This window comes from Quercus suber, unplaced genomic scaffold, assembly GCF_002906115.3.
Source record: "Quercus suber isolate HL8 unplaced genomic scaffold, Cork oak 2.0 scaffold_632, whole genome shotgun sequence".
NCBI lineage: Eukaryota > Viridiplantae > Streptophyta > Magnoliopsida > Fagales > Fagaceae > Quercus > Quercus suber.
The window spans coordinates 23,812-35,209 of record NW_027070074.1 but is presented as its reverse complement, the minus strand read 5'-3'; the positions used below and the strand labels follow the sequence as shown (position 1 = coordinate 35,209).

At 29.8% G+C, this 11,398-nt stretch overlaps 1 protein-coding gene across 1 annotated transcript; it reads left to right on the top strand.

Moving 5' to 3' along the window:
• The first annotated feature begins 7,676 nt into the window (after positions 1 to 7,676).
• Positions 7,677 to 10,593, top strand: LOC112038567 (transcription factor ORG2). The gene is made up of 3 exons (XM_024071386.2): positions 7,677 to 8,096; positions 9,001 to 9,360; positions 10,318 to 10,593. Exons 1-3 carry the CDS (start codon positions 7,794 to 7,796, stop codon positions 10,402 to 10,404), a joined length of 750 nt encoding a protein of 249 aa, XP_023927154.1. The 5' UTR covers positions 7,677 to 7,793; the 3' UTR covers positions 10,405 to 10,593.
• The last annotated feature ends 805 nt before the right edge of the window (positions 10,594 to 11,398 follow it).

The window sequence follows — 11,398 nt, the reverse complement described above, 5'->3', positions numbered from 1 at the left end:
TATTTTTTTTAATTTTTAATTTTTCATATTTTCAATTTTTTAATTTAGGCTTGAGATTAGGTGGTAGATAGGTTATGACAACACGATTTCGTTTATACAAGGGAATATGGGTATCTTTTGGCTTAAAGTTGAGAGAAATTGCTAAAATTTTAGTACAAAATTAATCATAAATGACTTCAGATATAAAATAATATCAAGTTATACCTTGATATATGATTAAGTTGAAATATATTTAATAAAATTTAATGTCTTTTCTTTTATTTATATTTTGTTAACAAATATATAGACATTAGCTACTTTTACTTATAGTGTATTAATTTAGTCTTTAATCTTTGTATAATTCTTATTGGCAAAACTATACTATTGGTTCCTAAAGTTTACCCTGTGAGTGCAATTAGCCTCTCAAATTTCAAGCAAGCGCTATTAGTCCCTCATGTTTTAAAAATAAGTGGTACTAGTTCTTTGGTTAACTTTAGTTAGAAGTATTGCTTACGTGGTTAATAGAATAATGAGTTGCCATTTTTATTTTTTATTTTTTTTATGATGTGGCATTTTTAATAAAAAATTACAAAATCATTTACAACTGGTACATCTTTTACAGTTTATTACAAGTGCTTTTACAAACTGAAGAATGGCACGAGTCATTATCTTTTTTTATTTTGCTAAAAAAATCTTAGACTCTCTAATATCTTCCTGTGAGCCAAGCACTTCATCTTTCTTTCCTGCCATTCTCCCAACCATTGTGGCTGCAACTGCCACTCTTCCTCTGCCGTAGCGACTCCTCCAAATGGCCTTCGTTGCCACTGCAGTAGCCAACACAAGCTTTGTCCTTTGCCATTCTCCATGAATGTCCATCGACTGCTTATCTCCTAAAGATCTTTATGTTTCTTTGTTTAGATGTGTTTCCAAAGGATTCATAAATAGCATGATTTTTTTTTTTTTAAAAAAATTTGTTTCATTATAAATCTTTAAATGTTTGAAGTATTATATTCAAGTTTTATTTTCCTTAAATTTTTTTTTTATTTTTTTTTATTTTATAAAATTGGTCCTTTTCCTTTCTCTACCATGAACCAATGGTAGTCACTGTGGGAATCTTTGTTGCCTATCACTTTTGTTGCTCTCAAAATATTTGTTGGTTTCTTGCTCTCCTTCATAGTTGCTTTCTTTTTGAAAATTTTTTAAAGAAAAGAAAATGTTTGGTTCAATATTATGATAATTTTGTTTACTTAACTATAAAATACTTAAACTTTATGAATGAAAAAAATTTACTTTCGTTTCTTTTCTTTGTTTTTTCCTATTTAATTTCGTAATAAAGAAAGTAGAGGCTAACTAATTCCTTATTTTTTGATGCCAATATAGCCACAACAACGAGTAACAAATTATGTTATAAAAATCTTCTTTCTCATTTTTTCTATCATTGTTATAGTCATCAATTCATCAATTTTCTTTTTCTCAAAGCTGATATTTTTTTTTTTAATTTTTAATTTTTCGTATTTTCAATTTTTTAATTTAGGCTTGAGATTAGGAGGTAGATAGGTTATGACAACACGATTTCGTTTATACAAGGGAATATGGGTATCTTTTGGCTTAAAGTTGAGAGAAATTGCTAAAATTTTAGTACAAAATTAATCATAAATGACTTCAGATTTAAAATAATATCAAGTTATACCTTGATATATGATTAAGTTGAAATATATTTAATAAAATTTAATGTCTTTTCTTTTATTTATATTTTGTTAACAAATATATAGACATTAGCTACTTTTACTTATAGTGTATTAATTTAGTCTTTAATCTTTGTATAATTCTTATTGACAAAACTATACTATTGGTTCCTAAAGTTTATCCTGTGAGCGCAATTAGCCCCTCAAATTTCAAGCGAGCGCTATTAGTCCCTCACGTTTTAAAAATAAGTGGTACTAGTTCTTTGGTTAACTTTAGTTAGAAGTATTGCTTACGTGGTTAATAGAATAACGAGTTGCCATTTTTATTTTTTATTTTTTTTTATGATGTGGCATTTTTAATAAAAAATTACAAAATCATTTACAATTGGTACATCTTTTACAGTTTATTACAAGTGCTTTTACAAACTGAAGAATGGCACGAGTCATTATCTTTTTTTATTTTGCTAAAAAAATCTTAGACTCTCTAATATTTTCCTGTGAGCCAAGCACTTCATCTTCCTTTCCTGCCATTCTCCCAACCATTGTGGCTGCAACTGCCACTCTTCCTCTGCCGTAGCGACTCCTCCAAATGGCCTTCGTTGCCACTGCAGCAGCCAACACAAGCTTTGTCCTTTGCCATTCTCCATGAATGTCCATCGACTGCTTATCTCCTAAAGATCTTTATGTTTCTTTGTTTAGATGTGTTTCCAAAGGATTCATAAATAGCATGATTTTTTTTTTTTTTTTTTTAAATTTGTTTCATTATAAATCTTTAAATGTTTGAAGTATTATATTCAAGTTTTATTTTCCTTAATTTTTTTTTTATTTTATAAAATTGGTCCTTTTCCTTTCTCTACCATGAACCAATGGTAGTAACTGTGGGAATCTTTGTTGCCTATCACTTTTGTTGCTCTCAAAATATTTGTTGGTTTCTTGCTCTTGACACTAGACTACTCTCGCTAACAAGAGAGGATTTGTGGCCAATCAATTTAGATTAGAAAGAGAGTTACGTAAAAGACTTTGTATCCTCAAAGATAGTTCTCTTCAACTCATATTTGGATTTTTGTTAAGAGAGTTTCCAGTAAATTATTGTTGGCTTTAAGGTGGTCCGGCCACTTGATTAGAAAATTGGAAAACGGTGAAGCAAAGAAAGGGAAAATAGGGGAGGAGAGAGTGACCTATCCTTTTTTTTTGGCATAAGAATATATAAAGTCCAAGTAAAGATTACATGGCAACTTTATAATTAAATAGCTGATATGGTGTAGGACACTTAAGTTGCCACGTCAGTTTATAAGTGCCTTCAGTAAAATTATAAATGCCACATTACTTTTCCGTTAGCTATATAAGCAATATTTTTAACAGAAGTTAGCTGAAGGACTATATCACTCATTTTTTAAATTTTAGGGACCAATAGTGCTCACTTGAAATTCGAGGGACTAAATGCGCTCATAGGGTAAATTTCAGGGACTAATAGTGTGGTTTCGCCATTCTTATTTAAAAAAAAATGAATTTCCTTTTATACATTATCTTCCCAATTGAGGATGAAATCTTAATTCTGTCCCTTGGTCACAATAAGTTTATTGAAAAATACATTTTGGCTAAACTATTTGCACCTAACATCGGTTGAACTTTTCAAGAGTATTAACAAGTTATATAACCTTTCTATGGAGTGACTTCCTATTACCTTTATTTTTATTTTTTTAACTTAAACATGTACACTTGGTGTCTTTGGTGGGTCATAACTTATATTACTTTATGTTCTTATATATAGATCTTCATAAGTTCAAAGTTTATGTTTAACACATAATTATAAGGGAAAAAATAAAAGAGAAGAAGAAGAAAACCTACATTAAGATCCGAAGATTATATTGAAAGTTGCAGCTAATCAGCTATAATTAAAATAATATTTCCTTATATTTTTGTCTTAGACTTTGGAAGACATACAAAAGAAGAATTGTGTCATGTTTGTTTTTTAAAGTAATTGTTTGTCCACGAGGTTGGGAGCTCTAACTGAGGATTCAGAAGACTCTGTGCTTTCCACGTGAAGTGTCACTTCATGCACGTGTATTTGAGTGGTTAAACTACTTGAGGCTCGTGTTTGCCATGCATAGAACGTGGAGTACATGCACTTCCAGCAAATCTTTCGTTCTCACAGTGTGTATACATGTGCTTGCAAATTGCAAAAGAAAATTTTGGAAAGAGATTACATGAAGTCATTGATCGATCTTCTTTCTTTCTCTTCCTCAACCTCACCCTTTTATTCTTCAATTATCTATTAATATATTTTTTGGAGGACCCATTAATCATGCATGGATGAGGCCCTAGCTTGGAATTAACGATTATCAAAAGATCGAGAAAAAAAAGAAAAAAAGAAAAGAAAAAAATATTGGACCCACAATCTTGCATGATTGGTAAAATAAATGTTTGAAAAGCCAATCTTGTAACATTGAATATAGAGAACTTCCTCTCTGTTTTTTGGTCCATTTATGTCTGAGTAAGAATGCATGTTTTAACAGCATGACTGGATATAGAAAGCTTTGTGAAGAGGTTTGGGGCCTGGGGGAAAAATAGATAAAACTTTGTTTCCACTAATGTTGAAGCGTATCAGTTTGCAGATAAAGAATTTTCGCGGGGGAAGTAAGATGGAATTGTAAGAGGTTAGAACTTTATTTTATCTTTTTATTTTTTATTTATTTATTTATTTTTAAGAATCTTTTTAGAACAATAGTTGAATGATTAAATGCATCAATGTTTCTATTTGTATATTTAAAAAAAAAAATTCTTTTATATATGGATTTATGATTATATACGTCTATACAGTGGGTTGGATCCGACTTTTGGGTTGGATCCGACTTGCATCTATAGGACTTTGTCAAATATTAACAATAAATGAATAGAATTACGTACAATCAAATAAATAAATAATGAACAAAAGGAATAACTTGCATTTAATTGAATTAATTAATATAATAGGAATCTATAATTCCTCTTAATCGAACTCCGACCACAAATGATTAATGCACTGGTTTTGGAAAATATGCCTTATACCACTAAGTTACACAAATAAATAATGCATCATTTTTAGAACCTCTAGATTTCTTTTACATGAGAACAGTCAAGAATGATGCATCCACTTCACTTTGGAGTCTTCAATATCACATTTAGGGATGACAATTTAAACCCACACCCATAGATACTTGTTTCACCTACCCTTAATGGGATAGTTTTACTCACTTTGCATAACACATGAGGTGGGGATGGGGGGTCAATTTTTCCCCCACACCTGCCCCATTTATATTTGAAAAATTAAAAAAAAAATTATTGGTTTTTTATTTTATTTTATTTTTTAAGACATATATATATGTGTGCGTGCATGCTTTTTTTTACCCTTCAAACTTTACATATGTGATGTCTTTTTTTTTTTTTTTTTTTTTTTTTTAAAATTTTTAATTTATAAAATATATAATGTCTTTTGATATTGTATTATTGAATTTATATTTTAATTTTAAAATTTTGAATTTAAATTTTTTTAATTGTTGTATTGTCATGTTTGAATTGTTTTTATGTTTCTGAGTACCTAAATTATTGTATTGTTATGCTTTGAGAATGATTTGTAATGTTAGAATTTTTTTAAAAATGTTTTATGTGTTTTTGTTTAATGTATATATATATATATATATATTTAAATAAAGTTTCAATAAATTATATATAAAAAAAACTTGTATGTGATAGGGCAGAGCGGGTACCCGCTAGGATATGGCAGGGGAAGAAAGACCCACCCCAAGGAAGTGGGGCAAAGGAGAGGAATAGGAAACCTGCCCACACATTAAATTTACACTACCTGCGCTAATGCAAGGTTGAATATTATGTGGTTTTAACAATATATGGTTTTATCAAAGTTCTTAATCAACAATATATAGGACAACAATAATAAATAAAAAAGAATATATATATTATATATATATATATGTGGTTGAGTTCAAGTTACACTTTAGTATAACTTTAAGCAATATTATACTACTTAATAACTTTTATGAGATTAGTAATTTAAAAGTTTACAGTTGGATTACATTTTCTCTATATTCTTAATATGCATGCCAAATTTTATTTTAATAAGATATTTTTTATTATTTAATCTATAAACTCATCTTTGATGCATAAATTTAAATTACAAAAACTTGAATTTTAAACATTTAATTGATGACATAATTATTGATATTTGATTATCTTTAAATTTTGCAAGTACAAAGAATATAAGAAGAAAATGTAATCTAATAGCAGATTTGTCAAAATTTGCATTAAGTAAAAAAAAAAAAAATTGAGAATTGTAACATTGCTTAAAGTTACACAATGTATTAGTGTAATTTAAACCCAATTCATATATATATATATATATATATATTGACATAAATGTGCAAAATCAAGAACTAAATGATAAAGTTATGGATTTGAAATAGAGAAATGATTCATAATTTTTTGTGATATAATTGCACTACCTTTCTATTCATAAAAGTCATAGCATTAATTATACATAAGTTTTTTTTTTTTTAATAGAGTTTCAACCTATGGTGTTGCTTATGATGATTGTGCTTTTTATCATTAGACTAAGATATTAATTGATTTTTGGTGTAAGAATGAATTGAACCTCAGATCTCTTATTTAATAATTATGGACTTTACCAATTAATCTAACTAGAATCCATTAAATATATATAGGTTAGGTTAAGAAAAGGTTATTCGAAACTAGTCCAAATAGACTCAGAAAGTAGACTATGCTGGTGTGAGGGTTAATTAGAGTTGTTTAATTAATAACTGGCTCAAGCATATGCAATAGGCTGACCTTAGTGTGAAAATTAAAGAGAACAGTAATGGAAAATTGTAAAAGATGCGAAAGTGTAAGCAAGGAGGAAAGAATTAAAGATAAGAACTTACGTTGTTCAGCCTAATGACCTACCACACCAATAAACACTAAAAGACTACATTTTGATTTATTTGGCTTAATAACACATTACAAGAGACCCATATTTAATAATGGAAGTACATATAATAGTCAAACATATTTTGAATTTGATTTCCATATTAATTGTCCAAATCTTATGATTTTCTCTTACAAATTAGCTTCTTGATTTGGTCTTCAAGTGAAATATACTCTCCAACACTTTAGTGTTTCCTCAAGCGAGACTTCAGTGAGTCGTAGGAAAGATTTCACAATTATTAAGTTGTTTGATCAAATTCAATCGCAACTTGTTCTTTAACAATGTCAACTTATTTTGGACCCTTTTATTATTATTATTTGTTAATGGATATTGATAATCTACGTCCTAAGGTTATGTTTAGTAACAGTTTTTGTTTTCTATTTTCAAAAACTTGTTTTTGGAATATAAAGAAAAAATAATTTTTTTTTGTATTTTTGAAATCAAAAACATATTTGGTTAGTTGAAATTAAAAAAAAAATAGAAAATACTAAAATATATTATTACTAGGATTTGAACTCTAATACTAACTCATTAAATGAAACAGATTCATTAAATTAAATTAGAAACGAAAAAAACCTTTTGCATGTTTTTAATTTCCTTCACAAATTGAGTTTTGAGAACAGTTTTTGTTTTCTGTCCATTTTGAGTTGCCAAACAAGCTTTTTAGTCTCAAAAAATAAAAAATTGTTTTTGAAAACTAAAAATAAGAAAAAAAAATTTATTAAACATACCCTAATATTTTAAAGTACTGTAAATTCACTATGCGTCAGGAGGCACGTCATCATTAGACGATTGAGCTTAAAATATTGATTAAGAAAACATTAAAAAATGGTATTATTAGAATCATGACATACATATACACAAGTGTATGCCTTCGTCTCTCGCTTGTGGGCAGAGACAACACATCTATGGGAATAGCAATTTCTCAGAAGCTACTAAATATCATTTGATCATCTCTTTTATCACCCAATATATTATAATGTAACTTCAGCCAACCGTCTTATCCCTTCTTATAATAAACGAATATAAAATATTGCTAAGGTTGATGCTACTGGCCGGCTGCTGTATATATATACCTATAAATACGTGTTATGAACATCTCATTTTATTGGCAAACTAATTGAGTCTTAAACTGCTCCTTCAACTAATCCATCATGTTAGCATTATCACCATCTTTGGTTTCAACCACGAGATGGTACTTGGAGAATAATCACACAAATTATGACCAGAATTTCAACCACGTCGGAGACTCAGAGACATTAGAGTCAGTTCTTCATTTCTCTACATCTCAGCAGGCACAAGTTGAGCTTGATCGGATTACGCCGACAATAACTAGTTATGGTGACCCAAAAATGCATAAGAAGCTTAACCACAATGCTAGTGAGCGTGATCGTCGCAAGAAGGTGAATGATTTGTACTCCTCTCTCCGTTCACTGCTTCCAGGCACAGATCGAACGGTACTAATCCCCTCTTTTCCTTTTTAAATTTCGGCTTCTTTCTTCTTTCTCTTGAGGAGTGGGGATGGAAAAGAGAGTTTAGGTATGTTTGGAGTAAAGAGAAGTGAGAGATAGGAGAGGGAGTAAAGGGAAAGGTAAGTGGCTAATCTGATCGACAAAGATTTCCACCAACCCATTATGCAGTGGTTTAACAGATGCATAATTCAAAAATGTTTTAGAGGAAAACTTTGTCATCATACTCATGTTATGATTCATTAAGTTATTTAAATATGTTAAATATTAGCATTGATACACCATGTTGAATATGCTAGATAGTATAGATGCGGAAGCAAAAGCATAAAGTATAGAACACAATAACACATGAGGATTACGTGGTTCATCCTAACGGCCTACATCCTAACGACCTACATCCATGAAGGAAACCCTAAAGGGTTACATCAATAATATATTAGAGTATAGTACAAATCCTGTGTTACAATAAATTATAACATGTGTATATATAGTAAATTAAACCCTAGACTAATAGACTTCTAGTACAAGTAGAAGACTTGGCTTGCACACAAAGTAGAATTAGACTTGGGCCTATACTAATGGGCTAATATATCTTTAACAAAATAAGTCACATGTGTCTTTGATAGGTCGTGTGACTATAAATACAGGTGGATTATTTTCTGAGTTGTCATGTAGGGGACTGGTGAAAATTTCCTCCAAACTAGTTTGCAGGAAAATTGTCTATTCCAATCACCTTTCTTTTTTAACTCTTCACTCATCTTCTTCCTGCTAAAAATAAGTGTCATAGAATGTACTAGTTCTTTCATTTATGTTAAAAACATCTTCAATTACTGTATTTCCACTAATATTTTTGCAATTTTTTTTTTTTTTTTTTTTTTTTGATGTGGTGCAGAAGAAGTTAAGCATTCCGAAAACAGTTTCAAGTGTGGTAAAATACATACCAGAGCTACAAAAGGAAGTGAAGGGACTTATTCATAAAAAGGAAGAGCTTCTATCAAGGATTTCTAGGCTAGAAGATGAAACTCTTGAAGAGGAAAATCCAAAAATCATTGCTCAAAGCACTTCAATATCTATTTGGGCAAGTCGTATTGATAATAGGCAAATTGTGGTTCAAATATCAATAGATGGCAAAGTCCACAAGACTCCATTATCTGAGATTCTTTGCAACTTAGAGGAGGATGGGCTTATATTATTAAATGCGTCATCATTTGAGTCTTTTGGAGGGAGGATTTTTTGTAATTTACATCTTCAGGTTTGTTTTTGTATAGGTCTCTTCCTTTTACTTCTTTAATTCTCAATCTCATCCTTTTAAGCAGTGGGTGAGGGAGGGCTCCCCTGAATTTTTGCACTCCATCACTCATTATATTCTTTAATCAAAAACTTGTTTTTATTTATTTATTTATAAATTTTTGGGACCCTTAAATTTTTAATAATATTTCATACTTTTTATTGGTTTTGTTTAACAATTTATTTTCCATTGATTTATTTTTAAGTCCTTTTTTTTATTAAAGATTTCTTTCAAAACTAATAGTTAATTTGTTGTTTAGGATCGTAGATATCATTGTAAATTCAAAGTATGTCATTACACATGTAATTCTATTATTAAATTATAGACATAGAATCACTTAGTTATAATGCTAATTATAAACAAGTGTGAATTGAATCATTTCAAAAATTTGTGAATAAAATATTTATATTTTATGCAAGTCGATGGTGAACTGCTACTTATTATTGAGTTATATAAATTGATACACTATTTATTTATTTCACTTATGTAAGATATATACATATATTTAATGAGCTTTTGACTTTTATTGCATTTTTAATAATGTGAATTCTAAAGATATATTATTATTGAACAAGTTTTTAACTCTAAAAATTTTCGTATCCCTATATAACCTGAAAAAAATTTGCGGCTTTGCCATTGACTATTACCTTTAACAGTACGCCATGCACTATTCTTTTTCCCCTTAATATTTAAATAACGAGTTTATCCTTCATTTACACAAGTTAAGGCATCTAATTTAGTCAATTCATTTTAACCGACTTAATTCAAGTTCAATTCCTTCTCCAGCATTCGTCTCAAAACCTCCATTGACTAGTATTTAACCATACAAATCACCTTTAAAAAATATTCTAAGATATTAGTTTGTTAATTATACTATAGTCCTAATTTTTATTTTTCCTTTTTCTGTTTTGAGTTATACAGGTTGAAAGAACTCATGGACTGGAGTGCGAGATTTTAAGTGAGAAACTCATGTCCCTGTATGACAAGAGAGAAGAGCTGTTGCTATGAAAATCTTTGTTAGAAACTGAAGCAGATTGATGAACGGCATGTTAACTGATTAGTTGTACAGTAGTGCCACATGTCATGATTAGAATGGTTAGGAAGCTTGTTATTCTGTTATGATTTTCTCGCTCCTCTGTTTCTATTATATAAAGAACAGAGGCAGATATTTATCAATATACGAAAGCATTTTCTCAATTTACTCTCTCATACGCTCTCTCTCTGTAATTGTCAATCCGCCATTGTATAACCTTGAGCTTATATGAGATTCAACATGGTATCAGAGCTGAACTAAGTTGAAGAGTCTTCAATCTGGTACTCTCTAAGTTTCTAAGTTCGATATCTTGTTTCTTTGATGCTTTCTTTGAATCACGTAGAAATACTTCTTTGTGTGTTTCTTTTGATTTCTGCATCAATTTATATCTTCTAGAATCTTGATTTTCTTTGAGCAGGATTGAAATCTTGGTTCTTTCATTCACAATAGCAAATTGAGATCCTTGATTTAGGTTTTGTTCAATTTCTGGTTTGTGAATTCAGTGGTTCTACTTCTTCACTCATCAAGGTTTTGTATTGGCCTTAGTGTTTTGGTTACTCGAAAATTCTGAGTTGATTTTGTATACAATAGTGTTGATCTATACAAAATCAATTCTTGTCTTGGTATTCTGTTGATTTTTGAATTGTGAATCTTGAACTTCATTGGATTAAGAATGACTGATAGTGCTTCTAGTGCCTCTGTACCAACTGTGCAACCTTGGGAAAATCCATCTAGTCCCTATTTCTTGTCTAGTAGTGATAATTCTGATATGTCCCTTGTGGTTCAACACCTGACGGAGGATAATTATAACACATGGAGTAGAGCAGTCCTTATTTCTTTGGATGCTAAAACCAAGTTAGGCTTCATTAATACTACCATACCAAAGCCACAGTCTGTGAATCATTCTTGCTATACAGCTTGGTGCAAGTGTAACGGCACTATTTTGGCTTGGTTGTTTAATTTCATTTC